The sequence below is a fragment of the Zalophus californianus genome, chromosome 10, assembly GCF_009762305.2.
Source record: "Zalophus californianus isolate mZalCal1 chromosome 10, mZalCal1.pri.v2, whole genome shotgun sequence".
NCBI lineage: Eukaryota > Metazoa > Chordata > Mammalia > Carnivora > Otariidae > Zalophus > Zalophus californianus.
This window is the reverse complement of record NC_045604.1, coordinates 78013450-78031748: the sequence shown is the minus strand read 5'-3', so window position 1 is coordinate 78031748 and position 18299 is coordinate 78013450. Positions and strand designations below refer to the sequence as shown.

Below are 18299 nucleotides of genomic sequence, written 5' to 3'. Positions count from 1 at the left end.
CCCGATGGAGCGAGAGACCCAGGTGATCCGTATATGGAGGAGCCTGCCTTCTACAAAGGAAGGTGGTGGAAAGACTACTCCCCGGTGCAAATGCGTGGTTTCCGATCATGGTTGGCACTTACGGAACCCCCACTGCCCACCAGGCAGTACCGTAACCCCGTAGTCGCATTATTATTCTCATGGGATCTTCCCTGAAACTCCGTGGGTGCATTTGGCGAGGTTAGTGGTGGACACGTGTGACTCATGCGAACCGCGGTTCACTGGAACCCCCTGGCAGCCCTGAGTCTCCTCGTCCTGTTTCATAGGTGAGGACACTGGGACCCACACAGAGAGGTTGAGTCACCTGCTCAGGGTCACACAGGTCTTCAGTGGTGGATCTGGGATCTGCATCCAGGCAGCTGACGTGTGTGTCCTAACTGGGGCCTGCCGCTCACTGCTTCCCTGCCCTGTCGTCCTTCTGCAGGAGAGCTCCCGAAGCCTATGCCTCATGCCTCCCGGTTTTTTTCTTGTTTTTAAAAACGAGGTAGGGACGCCTGGGTGGCTCAGTCGTTAAGCGTCTGCCTTGGGCTCAGGTCATGATCTCAGGGTCCTGGGATCGAGCCCCGCATCGGGCTCCCTGCTCGGCGGGAAGCCTGCTTCTCCCTCTCTCACTCCCCTGCTTGTGTTCCCTCTCTTGCTTTGTCTCTGTCAAATAAATAAATAAAATCCTTAAAAAAAAATAAAACGAGGTAAAATACACATAATGCGAATTGACCATTTTCACCATTTAAAGTGAACAAATTCAGGACGTGTGTGCGACTGGCCCTGGTGTTTGGCTCCAGAACCTTTCCTTCGCCCCAAACACTAAACACTCATCCCCCCACCGTGTCCCCCAGCCCCCGACAGCCTCTCAGGGGCTGGCCGGCCCCCCAGACTGGCGTATTCTGGGTGTTTGCTCTGAATGGAATCCTCCAGGACGTGACCTGGCCGCTTTTACTCATGGTCCTGTTTTCCAGGTTCCTCCATGTTGCTCCCTTTTTTTCCTATTTTTTTTTTATTGTGGTTAAATAAACATAATCTAAAATTTACCATTTTTTACCGCTTTCAAGTGGACAGTCGGGCAGCGTTAGGTAGGTTGGCTCCTGTGTTCTGGGCTCACGCACATGGCGGCCCCTGCTTCATTCCTTTCTGTGGCCGAATCATGTCCCACTGTAGGGATAGGTCCCACTTTGTCCATTCGTCTGGCGATGGACACGTGTGTCCACCTTTTGGTGATCTTTCCATGTTATTTTTTTATTTATTTTTTTTTTAAGATTTTATTTATTTGACAGAGAGAGAGACAGCAAGAGAGGGAACACAAGCAGGGGGAGTGGGAGAGGGAGAAGCAGGCTTCCCGCGGAGCAGGGAGCCCGATGCGGGGCTCGATCCCAGGACCCTGGGATCACGACCTGACCCGAAGGCAGACGCTTAACGACTGAGCCACCCAGGCGCCCCTCCATGTTATTCTTATGAACACGCGTGGACACGTTTTTGTTCGAAGACAGGTTTTTGGCTCCTTGGTTTCCAGGTGCTTTGAAAACTCTGAGTCGTGTCGGGGGGAGTCCTCCTGGGTGCCCCCAGGAGAGAGGGGAGGATCCTCCCTGCACAGGGCCCAGCCTGGGCCCACTGACTCGGCCCCAGGGGGTTCACTTTAATTTGCTCGCTAAGCCTGTCCAACCTCTGAAGTTGGGATGTCTCTTTAAGAAGAAATAAAGAACAGAAACAAAAGTTAAAACCCTGGTGACCAGAGGGAAGTCTGGTGGTTTTTTTGTTGTTGTTGTTTTGTTTTTTGCTTCCACACTCAGACCTCTGTTGTGCTGACCTTTGAATCGAAGCTGTGAGGACACAGCTACCCGCATCTGCTCAGACATCCCAGCTGTCTGCAAACCTGCCTGTCCCGGGCTGGGAGGCCGGGGCTGGAGGGGGCATGCTGTCATTTGGAGCAAGAAGCCAGGGTCTGAAGGACAGTGGTGCTCCCGCTGCCCCAGGGGTATTCTAGAGGAGAAAAATCTGATTCTGCCTAGATGTAGAATCAGAGGCAGCCCACAGGGTCTGCAGCGAGGCAGGCACACAGGGGTCCCTACTTGTATAGGTGTGGGTTCCTCCAGCGTGTCTCTGCTCGGCTCCTGGAACGGAGTTTAATCTTGAAGATGGGATAGAGGAGGGGCCCTTGATCGTGAGGAGTGCATGAGTCCCCTGTGGTCTTGTTAAAATGCAGATTCAGGCTCAGGAGGTCTGGGGGGGTTTCCCCGATCTCACCTTTCTAACGAGGTCCCAGCGGTCGAGTGGAGCGGCTGAGGTATGGGTGGGTGGCGTCTTTGCTGTCTCTCCCTCGCGCGTGGGTGGTCCCCTTCCTCCACGTCTTCATGGTGACAGGCTGCCCTGAGCTCAAGAGCCACCTGATTCTAAGTGGGCGTCGGGGCTGAAGAAATAAATAGCAGCACCCTATTCATTTTTAACAGTGGGGGGAAAAAACCTCTGAGACAGGATGTCCAAAAAGAGCACCACTGGCCAAGGCTTTTTTTTTTTCCCCCCACTTTCTTCCCCTCTCAAAAATCGTGACCATGAATGAGAAACCATAAGCAGAGTGATTAGCCACAGCTCCCTGAGGCCCCCTCTGGTCTGGTGTCCGAGGTATTTCCTCTCCGGGAACCTCCGGCATCGGGGGTTGACGTCGTCCTCCCATTTTATAGATGAGTAAAGCAAGGCTCTGAATGGGCCATGTACCCAGCATGGGCAAGGACGGTGTGCGGATGTTGACCTAGGTGCTCTGGCTCTTGCCGCCCCCTCTGTCCAGGTGGGGGCTAGCTGGGCATTTATGTTCCAGGGAGGGGTGCCCCTCTTTTTTTTTTTTGCTGAGAGACTAGGAAGCCTAGAAGAAAGGACCTGCTTTCTGGAATTTTCCTCATGATCCAGCTGTGATGGCCAATTACTCAGTTGGGGATTTTTAGGTCTGGATTTTTATGTTGGCCACAGATAGCCCCCTGAATATCAGCCCATGGGCTTGGTTTATTCTAAAAGGTGTCTTGCCTCCATGCATAGTGCAGGCTGCCTCTGATTTCTTTATTCTTCTACTTTTTAATCCAGATTTACATAAAAGTACAGGGAACAATGGGCCTCCATCATGATCCGCACATGGCCAGTTCTTCTTCACCCCCCTTGGGCAGCTCCTTCACAACAGCTTGTTGTGAAGCAAATCCTAGGCATCATCTCCGACAGCTTGGGGTTTTTTAGTGGCAGTATAAGCCAAGGAAGAAAGATACCGTCTTTCCTCAACCTGAGTCCCAGCGAAAAGCAGAGCTTTCCAGAGTGTCTGAAGGAGGAGTATTTATTTATTTATTTTTAAAGATTTTATTTATTTGACAGAAGAGTGCAAGCACAACTAGGCAGGCAGGCAGAGGGTGAGGGAGAAGCAGATTCCAGAACCCTGGGATCGTGACCTGAGCCGAAGGCAGACGCTTAACTGACTGAGCCACCCAGGTGCCCCAGAAGGATGAGGTTTTAAAGAAAGAGAACTTAAAATAGGCTGTTTGCTGAGGAATTCAAGCTGGAGACTGTCTTTATTTTTTAAATTTTAGTATTTTAGATTTATTCATTTATTTGACAGAGACACAGCGAGAGAGGGAACCCAAGCAGGGGGAGCGGGAGAGGGAGAAGCAGGCTTTCCGTGGAGCAGGGAGCCCGATGCGGGGCTCGATCCCAGGACCCTGGGGTCACGACCCGAGCCGAAGGCAGACGCTTAGCGGACTGAGCCACCCGGGCGCCCTGGACACTGTCTTTAAAAACCAGAGCACGGTTTTCTTTTTTTTTTTTTTAAAGATTTTATTTATTTATTTGAGAGAGAGAGAGAGAATGAGATAGAGAGCATGAGAGGCAAGAGGTTCACAGGGAGAAGCAGACTCCCTGCTCAGCAGGGAGCATGACCTGAGCCGAAGGCAGTCGATTAACCAACTGAGCCACCCAGGCGCCCCCAGAGCACGGTTTTCAAAGTAACTTAAATAGTGAAATGAAGGACAGCTTTTTAAGATATTGTTCGATTCCTGCTGAATTTAGAATTAAACCAACCTTTTCTCCTCAGGTCAGACCTGCCCAGGAAGTTTATGGGAAAAGGGGATATGTACGACCATGATTTCTTTCTCCCGATTTTACTCTATTTAATCTGTTTAGACACAGCCTCCCACCTACCAGCCACTGCCTGTGTCCAGTTTTTAGAGTACTTTTAGGTTTACCGAAAAACTGAGCAAAAAGTAGAGTTCCCCTAAGTCCCGCCCCCACCCAGAAATTCCCCCTATTAACCCTTACCTTGATTAGTGTTTTATATTTGTTACAAATGATGAATCAACACAGTATTGTTATCTACAGTCCGCCCTTTATATGAAGCTCCATCCCTGTGCGTTGTCTGGGCTATGACAAATGTGTAATGACATCGATCCGCCATTACTGTGTCAAATGGAATAGTTTCACTACCCTGAAAGTCCCCTGTGCTACCCACCCACCTCCCCCACTCACCTCTGGCAACCACTGTTTGGTTTGTTTGTTTGGTTGGTTGGTTTTTTTACTGTGTCCCTTGTTTAGTCTTTTCCAGAACGTCCTAGGGTTGGGGTCCTTTTCAGACTGGCTGCTTTCATTTTGTAATAAGCATTTAAGGTTCCTCCTTGTCTTTTCGTGGCTTGAGAGCTCATTTCTTTGTAGTGCTAAAGTGCCACTGTGTGTGGAAGTTTATCCATTTTATCCATTCATCTATTAAGGACATCTTGGTTGCTCCCAATTTGGGGCAATGATGCATAGAGTTGCTATAAATATCTGTGTCCTGCTGGCAGGCGTGGACCTAAGTTTTCAATTCCTTTGGGAAAATTCTGAGTAGTGGCGGTTGCTGGATTGTATCACATGGAGAATTTTTAGCATGATTTGCAAAGATTTCTCTTTGGTCAGCGGCTTTAATCAAAACTTTTTTTTTAAAGATTTATTTATTTGACAGAGACACAGCGAGAGAGGGAACACAAGCAGGGGGAGTGGGAGAGGGAGAAGCAGGCTTCCCGCGAAGCAGGGAGCCCGATGCGGGGCTCGATCCCAGGACCCTGGGACCATGACCTGCGCCAAAGTTAGACGCTTAACGACTGAGCCACCCAGGCGCCCTTCAATCAAAACTTTTTAAAGGTGTAATGTACATAAAGTGCGCTCATCTTAAATGGATGCTTTGAACTTTTGTATGTGTGTGTAATATACGAGATCAAGGTACGGAGTGTGTCGAGCACCTCTGTTTACATACCATCTCAGGCAGTGTCCTCTCAACCACCCGCAGACACTCCTCTGACTTCTAGCACCATCCCTTAGTTCTGCCAGTCAGCCAGCTCCCACCCTGCTTTTGAAAGCAAATTTTTTTTTTGGGGGGGGGTTGGCGGGGAAAGGGGCTGTTAATAGCAGTGTGCTTTATTTTGGCTTGAACAGCACCTAATTTCCTCATTGTTCATGCGGGTCTGGAGCAGAGAGGTTGGCACAATTTCTGGGTAAATATTTTCGACTGCAGGCTATCGGATGAATAAGTATGGCTGCGTTCCAATAAAACTTTACAGAAACAGGAAGTGGGCCAGATTTGGCTCCTGGGCCAGAGATTATGAATCCAGTGTACGGCAGGGCTTTTTCTTTGCAAAATCCAGCTTTGGGCCGCCCTCCAGGTCTGACCCCACGTGCCCTGGGAGGGGTGGCCTTGTGCACCTCCTAAGGTTTCCTCAGTTGGCTTTCATGCGCATTCCAGGCTGAGAACCTTCAGAGTTTTCTCCAAGGAGGAAGACCGCAGTTGTGGGGCCCAGGACTGTGAAAATGGATTTAAGCTTAAACAAGCCCAGCCAGACTCTCCCCACCTTGACCACCCCTGAAGTAATCTCCTCTCCCGTTCACAGTCTGTCCTCCCCTCCTGCTCGCCTCCAGTAGCAGGCTCCTTCCCACCTGGCAAGTGGAAAGCACTGTTAAAGTTGAGGAAAGAGAAAGGTTCTTTGGTGAAGTGGAGGGACGGGGCGATGTGTAGAAGTCAGGAGACGTGGGGGACCCCTGCAGAGGTGAAGGTCTGCCCCTGGCTAGTGAGAGAGAAAGTTGTGGTCAGGTGGGGAATTTCGCAGCTGGGCTCCTTGGAGGTGGATCAGTTTCGAGTGACTGAGGGCTGAGGTAAGCTTGTCACGGTCCCTGAGCTCGGTCTGGGTTTCGGGCACTTTCTATGTGCCACCTTCACTTGATCTTTTAATAGTGAGGAAGTGGCCACTGTCAGCATTCCCGTTTTACAGAAGTGGAGACTGAGGCGTCCGGGGGCTGTGCAGCTGAGGGCGGGCCGCAGAGCTGCTCTGAGGTTGGCACCAGGACTTGAATGCTGGCCATCTGGCACCTCTGGCCTGGTTGCCTCTCCTGGGTGCCTGGGAGGCTGGAGTTGGAAGCCGGTGGCTTTGGGAGGTGGAGGGGACTGTCAGTGCGTGTGTGTGTTCTGTGGCCTCAGAGGTGACAGAGCCCGGGGGGATGGAGGACCCCATGGCAGGGAAGGGTGGACAGGTGTAAGCCATGGCCTTCACAACTCTCAAAACCAGGAAACTGGTCTGAGAGCACTTGAGTGTTGGCAGGGGCCACAGGCTGGGCAAACTCCAGAGGTGGACTGGAGGAGGGTTTGGCAGGTGGCCCAGAGGACGGCCTGCATCAAACGGGATGAAAGCAGTAGAGCGCCCTCGGCATCCTTTTCTACTTCGGCTTTGTCTGAGTAATGATAGTAGCCATGGTAATGGTACTTTCCATTACAAGTTAAGGACATCACTTAACTGGGACCCAACTAAGCAGAACCTTCCAACGATGGGAATTTCTCTGCATTTTATTTTAGGAAACCACAGCCGAAAAAAATTGGGTGGGCAGGGCATTTATTCAAATGCATTAACTTCCAGGTTTTACCCTGGAACAGTGGCCATGTGGGTTTCGTACAAGTCTATACTTTTCTACAATACAGACCCAATGACAAGGCTCGACGCAACAAATAACTGGCCGAGAAACTTAAATGCCAGGTGCTGTTGGGGACATAAAATGATCTCCAATATGGCTTCTGCCCTCAAAGAATTTTCGGTTACTGTATAGAGGACTCCTTCACGTTCAGGGCGAAGAGGTAAGATTGTATTGAGACATTTAGTTAAAAGATCCTCAGGAAGATTTAAGGTTAAAAGGGTATAAGAGAAGGGGTGCCCGGGTGGCTCAGTTGATGGAGGAGTGTCATACTCTTGGTTTCAGCTCAGGTCTTGATCTCAGCGTCATGGGATGGAGCTCCATGTTGGGCTCCACGCTCAGCAGGGAGTCTGCTTGAGATCCCCTGTGCCCCCCAACCCTGCCACCATGGGTGCGCTCTCTCTCAAAGAAAACAAAACAAAACAATAAAACGTAATAGCAAACATTTATTTAAAAACGAGGGTATGAGAGACCCCAAGGGTATAATCTTCGGGAACATTCCAGATGTGGAGGGTGTACGGGATCATGTCTGACTCTTCAGGGCCGGGTCCATGTCCCAGGCTCGCTTGTGCAAGGCTGCCTGGAGAGCGCAGCATCTGAAAGGCACAGGTGAGAAGCGTTGTGGCAGATAGCTGGGGTTTTGGCACTGCTCCTTCTTCGTTTGGAACATCAGGAGTAGATGCAAAGGTCACTATAAATCTTGCTTCCGAGTCCGTCCTGTGCCCTTGAGAGTCAGAACCGCACAATTCCCTAGGAGTCCAGTTTGCTTTCCCTGCACGGTCCTTCCTCGGGAGGACGTGCGGGTCCCTCCCCGATGCAGCTCCAGGTCTGCTGGCTACCTCTCTGAGCACCCGAGGGGTTGCCAGGTGGAGGCTTGTGAACCAGCATGAACCACAGCCTGCGCTATTTTATTAGCATTATTAGTCACTGTCACGTAAAAACATCTTCCTGACGCAACTCTGAATTTCTGGCTTCTCATGCAAACAGCGGGTCTGGCAGTCCTGGGTGAGGCGGCCCGTCCCTTCTGCCTCTCCCTCTCAGCGCTGGCTGGTGCTTTCATTGCCATCTGCCACCTGGTTTGCACCGTGGCTTTCTCCATCTGAGTTCTACCTGTGCTCTACCAAAGTGGATTCCAAAGAGAAAACAGAATGGCATGAGGATTTTCTACCTGGCCCGTGTGTCTCCCCGCCCCCATCACCTGCCGGACCCCTCTGGGCATGTGTTCTCTCTGCTCTGGATAGGTGGGCAGCCCTTGTGCTCGAGCTAGCCTTGGCTCTCTGGTCTTTCTAGACTTTTCTTTAAAGCAACTGATGTGGGATGAGTCATGATTTCCCTCTATCCAGGAACATGGGTTCCCCAGTGACACGAGATTCTGCACCTGTGGGCTGCAGGCAGCCTGCTCAGTTACTGGCGGAATAACCCAACCTTTTATCTTAAGGAACTGGTCCTATCACTACCAGGTGGGAAGGCAGTGACCACTGTCCTGTTTCACTTCAAAGGTGGCCGAGTTTCGGAGGGGGCCCATGATATTTGGAATCAAATGCGGGGAAAGTACTGGATTCTTCGAGGGCAAAGATGCTGGTATGATAATTACTGTTTCAGGACTTCTGATTTGCTGACGTTCTCAGACCTGCCGCCTGATGGAGCGGGGCTTGAAGTGCCCAGGGCAGAGCGTGGGGAGTCAGAACCCATACAGTGAGTCCAGTGCTTGCGCTCTTGGCCTCTGCAGTGAGGGGGCTTCTGGGTTCTTCCTTAGGCACCCGCTGGCCACCTTTTTCCACCTGTTTTTCCGGGTGAGTGCCATCGTCACCTATGTGTGCTGCGATTGGTTCAGCAGAAGCTTTGTGGGCTGCTTTGTCACCGTGCTCCTCCTCCTGTCCTTTGACTTCTGGTCTGTGAAGGTAAGGCCCCCTCACTCGTGACGCCATCACTTGTGAACACACGAGGGCTGTGGTCACTGAGGTTCCCGAGGCACGTGGCTGATTGGGGCCAAAAGGTACTTTTCTTTGAAACTGCAGATCCATACGTAGGAATACTGAGCCAACATCACTTAAACATTAAGAGTTAGAAAATGGTCCTGGTTCTCAGCTGCCGTGGTTGCAGATAATGTGTCTCATGAGGGTGGCAACTCCCGACAGCTTGGATTTTTTTTTTGGCTAAAATTTGCATATATTTAAAATACATACTGCTACACATTGTTTGGGGGGTGTGCATGTGTGCACGGGGTCGGGAAGTCACTGGTTAAGGTAAGCTTAGTTCAGCTTACCTCTCCTGCTCCCAGGACAAGTTCAGCACAAATTGGTGACTTTTATTTTGGTCATCGGTGAAAAGATAATGACTTTATTTCCCTCTGGTGTGTTTACAGTCCTTCTGTCCATTTTCCCCAGAATGTAACCGGGAGACTCATGGTGGGCCTCCGCTGGTGGAACCAGATAGATGAAGATGGGAAAAGCCACTGGATTTTTGAAGCCAGAAAGGTATTGTCCATTACGAGTCAAACTCGAACCAGGAAAACGGCTGTGGAAAATCTTCAGGGGTCCCTTCTGGGCTTTGTGCAGATTGGATTCCCGCCTAGGACTGAGCCCACAGCTGCGGGGGCACCACCAAAACTAGCGGGTAGCAGAAGTCCGCGGATGAGAAGCCAAGAGGACCGCGGGCTGCTCTGCGACCGTCTTTACTCATTTTGAACACGGACTCTTTCTCCCTTTAATAGGCCTCTCCGAATCAGATCGCTGCCACAGAGGCTGAAGCTCGCATCTTCTGGCTCGGCCTCATCATCTGCCCGCTCATTTGGATCGTGTTCTTCTTTAGCACCCTATTCTCCTTGAAGCTCAAGTGGCTGGTAAGGCGATGCCCTGACTCGGATGGTGCTTTGCCATCTGCACAGACCAGGGTTGCAGGAGTGGGTTTTTTTTATCTGTCCGTTGATTTGAGACCGCTTTGCTGAGGTCGTTGACATACCATAAGAGTCCACCCATTTAGCACGTGCAGTGCAGGGGGCTTCTAGTATGTTCAATGTGTGGTCGTCACCACAGCCCATTTTAGAATATTTTCAGCACCCCCAAAAGGAGCCCTGTACCCCCTAGCCATCACCACCTCCAGCGCCTGGCATACTCCCTCCTTCTGTTCCAACACTCACCTATTCTAGACGTTGCCTGTAACTGGAATTCTTAAGTGAAAGAAGATTACAAACGATCACACTATACACCGAATTTCAAGGTTCATCTGTGTTGTAGCATTTATCAGTTCTTTTTTTAATGGCTGCGTAATATTCCATCCTACGGACATGCTGTATTGTTTCTCCATTCATCCGCTGATGGACATTTGGATGTATCTTTTAGACTCCTATGAAGGATGCTGAGAGGAGGTGTAAGCAAAATCATGTGATATCCTACCGTAGAATGTTTCTAAATAGGAATAAGCAAGCCTGAGGTCTGAAGTTTTATTTTACAGGTTTTAAGTACACTCGAGACCCAGCATGGAGCCTAACGCAGGGCTCAAACTCATGACCCTGAGATCAAAACCTGAACTGAGACCAAGAGTCGGATGCTCAACTCACTGTGCCACCCAGGCGCCCCTATTTATTACTCTAATTGCTGTGATCTGGCTGCTTCAGTGAGAAAACATCCACAGATGGTATAAGTAGCAGCATAATCAAAAGTGGGGGCCCCATGCATCAGCTCTGGGACTTGGGGCAACTGTCCTTTCTCTGGGTTTCTTCCCTCCCTACAAAATGGGATAATGGTACCACCCTCTTGGGTTGTTGCTGACTAAAAGGTGTCTGTGATTATCTGAGTGCTCAAGAAAGGTTGGCTGTTACCAGGTACAGGCCAGAGCCACTGCTATGTAGTTTGGGAGGAAAATTTCAATACGTGCTCTTAGAAGAACGACCTTTGCTTTGTCTGCGTGCAGGCCCTTGTGATAGCTGGGATTTCTCTCCAAGCCGCTAACCTGTATGGCTACATCCTTTGTAAAATGGGAGGTGAGAGTGACATCAGCAAAGTCACAGCCCGTTTTCTGTCCCAGACAGTGTTCCAGACGGTGAGTTACTGAGCTCTTACTCCTGGACCCCTGTGCTCCAGATGCTTTAAGTGTAGGTGGCCTACTGGCAAATGCGATTTTAACGTTTTCCCTATCAGCTAGGCTGCCAGGGTCAGTGTTGTGTGTTAAAAGAGGCACAACGTAAAATAGACCACTTTAACCATTTTTAAACTAGTCAGTGGTGTTAAATATACTCGCGCTTTCATGCAACCATCACCACCGTCCCTCACCATACTTTCTCATCACCCCAAACTGAGATTCTGTCCCCATGACACAGTAACTCCTGGTCTCCCCTCCCCAGCCTCCCACCATCTATTTTGCTCTATGAATCGGACTCTTCTAGGGCCCTCACATAAGTGGAATCCTACAGTATTGGTCCTTTCGTGATTGCCACTGTTAGTTTTGAGTTAAAAACTGCAGCATTAAGTACTATACCCACAGAATTCTTTTAACCTAGCATTTATTTCTAGAAGTGTGAGATCTTTTCAATTTGACGGTTTGAGCCATCTTAAAATTTAAACAGTACTACCTTATGCCAAGACATTGAGCAATGAGCCCTGTGGGCTTTCGGTTACGTTGTGAGTTTGCTCTGGCCCTTGCATCAGCAGAATCAGGCCCCTCCTGTGTGAGGACAAAGCCACAGTTGACTTTTCTCCTTGTAGGCCAGCCCAAGCAACTTCCAGAAGCCTGGCCTCGAGGGGCTGGAGATTCACAAGCATTAGGTGAGCAGCGGGATGGGGGGGGGGGGGGTCGGGGCTCAGCTGTGCCAGTGGACCAGGGCGCACGGCGGGGTGGGAGCCAGCTGGGGGGCCTGGGCACGGGGCCCTCCCAGGGCTTCCTGGCCCCCTCCCTCTCCTCCCATGGAACATGTGCAAATTCAACCATGGGTGCAGGCACAAAGAGAGGGGGAAGGAAAGGAGAGGAGGGGAGGGGAGGGGAGGGAGAGGAGGGGAGGGGAGGGGAGGGAAAGGAGGGGAGGGGAGGGAAAGGAGGGGAGGGGAGGGAAAGGAGGGGGGAGGGGAGGGAAAGGAGGGGGGAGGGGAGGGGAGGGAGGGGGGAGGGGAGGGGAAGGAGGGGAGGGGAAGGAGGGGAGGGGAGGGGAAGGAGGGGAGGGGAAGGAGGGGGAAGGAGGGGAGGGGAGGGGAAGGACGGGAGGGGAAGGGAGGGGAAGGAGGGGAGGGGAGGGGAAGGAGGGGAGGGGAGGGGAAGGAGGGGAGGGGAGGGGAAGGAGGGGAGGGGAGGGGAGGGGGAAGGAGGGGAGGGGAAGGAGGGGAGGGGAGGGAGGGGAGGGGAAGGAGGGGAGGGGAGGGGAGGGAGGGAAGGGGAGGGGAGGGGAAGGAGGGGAGGGGAGGGGAGGGGAAGGAGGGGAGGGGAGGGGAAGGAGGGGAGGGGAGGGGAGGGGAGGGGAGGGGAGGGGAAGGAGGGGAGGGGAAGGAGGGGAGGGGAGGGGAGGGGAGGGGGAGGGGGGGAGGGGAGGGGGAGGGGGGGAGGGGGAGGGAGGGGGGAGGGGAAGGGAGGGGGGAGGGGAAGGGAGGGGAAGGAGACCGAGAGAACCAAGGGATTTGCCCATTCTTCCATGGATGCCCGGAGGGAGCTGGAAAACGGGAATTACCTCTTCCCTCAGTTGTCCGTTCCTGTGCATATCCAGGCCATGAAGAGAATTCTAGAGTTTACATCGGTCTCTTTAATTTAAAAAAACCCTATAAAAGGTCTTGTAGGACATTGGCAATGACTGGACAGTGAACACATACTAGTTCATGGGGCACGCGCACAGACCCCCTGTTCTGTTTACATCGGTGATTTAAGGGCTTTCTGGGGCCATCTTCATTTTCCCCTCAATCTAAAGCAGTGGCATTTGGACCATGTTATTCGAAACCATGACTGTGGGTTTTGCAATGGTTCGTTTTTAGGCGTCTCTTCTGAGGCCACAGTGGCTGAAGCAAGAGGTTCGGTCCTTAAAAAAGCTTCCAGCAGAGAAGAATTCCCTGACCAACAGGCTGTTGGTTTTCCGGAAAGCAAGCCTTGAGGGAGAGGTCTGAGGAGACATTTTTATTCTTAAGACAGCATGTTTGTAAAGAATGCCTTTATATATGTTGAAAAGTGTAAATACTACAATTAAAGTGTCTCTGCAAAAATGACTTCACACCCTACCAGAATCTGGTCCCTTTCTGCCCGAGACCCCCACGTTGTCCCCAGGCTGCTCAGGCTGAGTTGCACGTGCAGCTTGCGTCTCAAATGCTCTCGTGTTTCAGGAACTGAGGAAGTGCTCTTCTTTTGGCTGATGGTGACCACAGAACTCCTGAATTCCTGGAACATGAGACAACACAGCCACAGTGGTGTGCCCGTTTCTCAGGCAGCCCTGCCTCTGTTGGCGAGAGCCGAATCGCCTCATGGCTGAACTCAAATGGTCCTGTTTCTGCCAATGCCCTGACTCTTCGAAAGTGCACAGCTGGAGAGCTTACATCAGCCCATTCCACAGATCCAGAAGCCCAGGAATGCTGCTATCTGCCCTGGACACCATTTTCCTGGGCAAAAGGAACTTGGCACAGACCAAAAGCCTATAGCTTTAATGACTGCCCCCATCCCAGCTGCCTTAAAATCCAGGCCCCAGGGGGCCAATGACCAGCACATTCAGGCTTGCACATGGTGTTCCCTCCATCCCCCCAACCACTTTCTCAAAGATGCCTGGCTTCCCGGGCTGAGGGGTCATCCCAGCCCCCACGAGCATGACTCTCCACCCAAGGCGAATGGCAGTGACCCTGATGACCCACAAAGGGCTCTAAGGGGGATCTTCACACCCAGCCAGGCAGCACTCTGAATTCACGGGACTCACGCACACACGTACTTTGAATGATACTTCTGTAGGCCAAAGTGGCTGGAGAATCCGGTGCGTCCATCAAAAAAGACTGTCCTTTGTCGCAACTCTTACCTTAGAGAAATGAAAAAAAAAAAAAAAATCCACAAAGAAAACGGGCAAGGTGAACTAGGGGCTCTTTTGGACCTGTGACATTAAGAACTTGAGCGTCCCCCCTCACTTGTAGTGAAAAGCAAAGCGGAGGACACACACCAGATAAATGGGAATATAAATACACCCGTGCAAGGAGACTGCCTGGGCAGAGCCCCCATCCGCCTGCTCCGCACTCCTGCAGAAGCAGGTCCGTGGTTCTGCTCCTCCCAGCTGCTCCCCAACCTCAGGTGGGCCCTGGTAAGGGCTGCTGCCCCCTGGGACAGGGAAACCGATGGACGGAAGGAGCCAGCAGGAGGGGCTGGCACAGGTGGAGCCCAAACGAGCCCAAGCTACCCTGGGAATGTGCTGGACTAGGGCTGGGAAGTCCCAGGTCCCAGAACAGTCACCTAATGGGCAGTGTGTACCGATTTTCACAGCCCTGGCTGGGCCCCCTTTGCTCTGTGTTCCAAGAACAGGCATTATGGTCTGAAGAGCTTGTTTTTGAGGCTTTCTGGAGCTCCTCTGGTGTCGTCTCCACCACTCCCCTCCAGTTACCACCCGCTCCTACAGATGAGGCCATCAGGGTGTGGCGCCTCCAGCTGGCGGTGCAAGAGCAGGGCTCTGAGGCAGGGGCTGTGGGGCCGGGGCGGGGCTGAGAATCACAGTGCCAGAGAGGCAGCACCTCCTTTTGCCGTGGAGTTCCCAGCGTGGCCTGGAGTGTGTGCCTTCACACCTTCCTGTCTGTTCCCAGGAATCTGCCTTTGCTCCCACTGGACAAAAAGAGCCTGGGGGGGGGCGGGCGGGGTGTCACAGTGACCTCACAGCTTTGTCCTCCTTCCCAGCAGAGGACAGCGCTAACCACCCTGCTCTAATGCTTGCTGGCCTCGTGATTTCAGCTACAAGTGAGGCTCGAGGCCCCGTAACTTGTCACACAGGCCTGCCCACTAGAAGGCACTTCATTCTCTGAGCTTGGGACTGCGCAGCAGCTGTATTCGGGGCCCTCTGCTTTGCTAGCATCTACTGTAAAGTGCTCAGAACTTGGCTTCGTGAAAAACGGCCCGAAAAAGAAAAGCCTGGCTGAAGCTGGAGCCAGGCAGAAAGGCACACACCTCCCCCTTCCTCTCTCCTTCCATTCTCTGCCAGGCATCACCCTAACCTCTTGCCCACCACTCCTGCCCTAGGGACCTGGACGCAGGCAGTGGCACAGGTGGAGGCTGACGGCAGCGAGAGTGCCAGGAGGCCACGGCCCACCCACTCACTCGCATGCACCCCTGCCGTCTACCTGCCCTGAGGGCCTCTGAGCAGGAGACGCTTGCTCCCGCACCTGCAGGGTGCGGGGAAACTCAGCACCACGTCTGGTCAGCGCCAACAGAGTCACCTTCCTGGGTGTCTGTACCCCCGCTAAGAAGCAGCTGGAGTTTTCCGGGTCGCATGGGGGAAAGCACAGAGCAGGGTGGGGTTTCGGAGTGGGGGGTCTCGGGACCCGCTCCTGGGTGCCAGGGTTCTCCGAGCAGGCACTCGGTACCCGCGCGGCCCCTCAAGGCTGTGCCCTCCACACCATGCTCTTGGCCCCTCCTCTCTACATGCCCCAGTCTCACCTGGAAGGGCACCTCCCACGACATTCCTGAACGTGCTGACAAACCCAAGGCCTCCCCTGCCTTGAGACCCAGCATGCGAGGGGGAACCTGGCCCCCCTCCTAACACTGCCTCCCGTGTTCACTGCTTCTCAGCCATGTCCCCATCTGCTAGATAGCTCGGACATCTGCCACCTTTCTCCCCACTCATCAAATCCTGTCACCTTCCCGCACATGTGTGTCCCTCTTCCACCACCCCCCGTGCCCTAGGCTTACTCCCTGCGCTCCCCTACAGGGCCACCTGAAGGCCTCCCTTTCAGTACTCACCCTCATGCCCTTAAGTCTCCGTCTCTCATACCCTAACCCCTGAAGGCCCAGCTCCCAGGCTTGGCTGCACAGCCGCCCGTACCTGGGCCCGAGCCTGCCTTACAGCCTTCCCCCCAGGCTTCCCTCAGGCCCAGGCCCCTCTGCTAACGCTATGCCCCACCACTGTGCGCATCACAGGCACAGCAAACTTAAGCTAAGTCCGACTCTACCTCAGGGAAACAAAAACTTGGAGGCAGGTGTCATTTAAAGGTGACCCAACCATGCCACTTGGCAAGCTGATACTGGAAAGTGAATACCGGATGGGGATGGGGTCCACCACCACCCCCTTCAGTCTTGCTGCTGCTCATGGAGTGTCTGGAAGGGACCCAGGGGACTCTGGTACTAAAAGGGGAACATTTTTCATGCCATGGGGCCCCTATAGGCAGGCCAATGCCCTCGTCTAGTGCTGAGAGAGACAGGGCTGTCTGGACTTCCCGGGAGGCAGGATGTCCTCCTAAGGGGTGTTCGAGGCTAATTCTGTTCATGACTTTCACCTCAGAACCTAATTCCTGTCTGAGCACGTCCCTGACCAGTCTTCACCACCCCCCTTGCAGGCCCCACCCCGCCACCCTCCTCACACGGAGGTCTGCTCACTCCCATGGCGACATGCCCTCGCAGTTGATGGTTTCTCTTGGCTGGAGGGGAGCTCCGGAGTGGGGGCTCTTCGTCTGCTTCCCCCCCCCCCCCCACCCCCCACCACCCCCGTCCAGAGTCATGCCCGTGGCGGGTGAGCAGGGTGTGAAGGCCCCACCTGGCAACGGACGGTCGGGACGGCGTTGAGACTCACCCACCTATGTGTGGATCCAGAGGCACTTTTCCGAGGAGCGGGATCTTCAGATCCTGGCACATGACCTCTGCACCCCCTGTTGTTGGTGGGAATATCTGAGATTCTTTCTGAGAAGCAAATTAAAAGGGAGAATTAGGATTTTGTTTCAGATTCATTAAAAATGGACCACATTTTTAAGCAACTTAAAAAATGGCTGTCGAAATGTGAAACATTAACCACTAGACGAATTTTCATTAACTCAGCAACAGACATTTTTGTGACTGCACTTCCCAAAACGACAGAGAAAAAGCAGCAATAGTGTCGCCGAGACCCCTTTCCAGGCCTTCTTCCTCCACAGAAGGGACCGCTTAGCTGAGCCATGGGCGGCTGCGTTCCCACCTTGCACTTCGGGCAGATGAAGACACTCATGTTCTCCACCACTCCGATGATGGGCAGCTTCACCTTGTGGCAGAAGTTGATCTCTTTCCGGACATCCTGGAGGGACACCTCCTATCAAGGTTCAAAAGACCATTTGTTTCAAAGTCAAAGTGGAAGAAAGAATGTTTGCGTGGTTGCAGGGATGGCTGGTGCGATGCAGTGGGTTCACCAGCATAAAGCCTTAGAGACGTACCAAGTTCTCTCTCTAGTGCCAACCATGTGCTGAGACCTGTTCTAGGGGCTACTTCCCCCCACATCCTAAAAGGATAAACCTGAATGGCCAAATGGCAAACTTACAATGAATACACAGAAAAATGACTTTTACAACATCCCCATGTTCTATTTTCTCATCAATATACACCAAGCCAAACTGTGCCGTATGTTCAAGATCAGCGGGACAGCAAAGTATGGCCTGCGGGTCCCGTCTGGATGTTTTTGTGTTAAGACTTAGTCATGGGGGCGGGGAGAGAAAGCGGGGGGTGGGGTGGGTGAGGGGGAGAGTCTCAGGCAGATTCACACCCAGCACGGAGCCTTACGCAGGGCTTGATCTCCTGACTGGAGATCGTGACCTGAACCGAAACCCAGAGTTGGACGCTTAACTGACTGAGCCACACAGGCGACCTCATCTGTTTTTCTAAAGAAACTTCTGGACACAGCCCCGCCCGGCCCTCTGTATATTATCACTGGCTGCTTTTGTCCTACAGTGGTACAAGTGTTTGCGACAGAGGCCGTGTGGTTCACAAAACCTAAAATACTATCTGGCCCGTTATACAAAAAGTTCGCTAATCTCTGATCTAGACTATTATGAATGAAAACAACTTGATGGACAAGAAAATAAGGAATGTTGCCACATTTAGATCAAATTCACTTGTGAACTCCAAAAGCGCCTTCGACAGTAAGTAGCGTATCATCCTGGCTTGGTACCCTCTCTACTTCTCCCCGGGTCATGGGATCACAGACACACAATTCCTAGCCTGCTGTTGTCAAGTACGGTCACACCCCACACTTGTGTGCTCCCCTAGCCTCGGTGGCCCTGACACTCCTGGGCTCCCAAAGGTTCAAGGCTTCGAGTCGCCTCTTTCTCCTGACACACACATTTGGTTCTCGGTCCCTTTGAGACTGAGGTACAGACAAAAAGGCATTTAGCTAGAAAATAAGCTGGTGTGAACCGGTATTAGTC

The 18299-nt window shown here is 52.5% G+C and overlaps 2 protein-coding genes across 7 annotated transcripts in view; one reads left to right on the top strand and one right to left on the bottom strand.

Moving 5' to 3' along the window:
- Window positions 1–13073, top strand: part of TVP23A (trans-golgi network vesicle protein 23 homolog A) — a 27710-nt gene extending 14637 nt beyond the window's left edge. The window contains exons 3-8 of one of the 3 annotated variants that reach the window (XM_035722068.1): window positions 8744–8888; window positions 9375–9464; window positions 9701–9829; window positions 10900–11028; window positions 11691–11750; window positions 12939–13073. In XM_035722068.1, coding sequence (XP_035577961.1) covers window positions 8744–8888; window positions 9375–9464; window positions 9701–9829; window positions 10900–11028; window positions 11691–11750 — 553 coding nt within the window. In that variant the 3' untranslated portion in view covers window positions 12939–13073. Of the gene's footprint in view, window positions 1–8110; window positions 8889–9374; window positions 9465–9700; window positions 9830–10899; window positions 11029–11690; window positions 11751–12938 lie in introns of those variants that run through there. The other 2 variants (XM_035722067.1, XM_035722066.1) reach the window with 2 other exon arrangements.
- The window catches only part of NUBP1 (nucleotide binding protein 1), a 25093-nt gene continuing 14215 nt past the window's right edge, over window positions 7422–18299 (bottom strand). Inside the window, exons 8-12 of one of the 4 annotated variants that reach the window (XR_003522937.1) lie at window positions 17081–17191; window positions 16707–16809; window positions 13874–13957; window positions 13180–13335; window positions 7422–8104 (exon numbers count right to left, since the gene is read on the bottom strand). Coding sequence is in view for 2 of the 4 variants with exons in the window: in XM_027610292.2 (XP_027466093.1) it covers window positions 13277–13335; window positions 13874–13957; window positions 16707–16809; window positions 17081–17191 (357 nt within the window). In the remaining 2 variants the exon portion in view is untranslated. Of the gene's footprint in view, window positions 8105–12692; window positions 13336–13873; window positions 13958–16702; window positions 16810–17080; window positions 17192–18299 lie in introns of those variants that run through there. The other 3 variants (XR_003522936.2, XM_027610292.2, XM_027610293.1) reach the window with 3 other exon arrangements.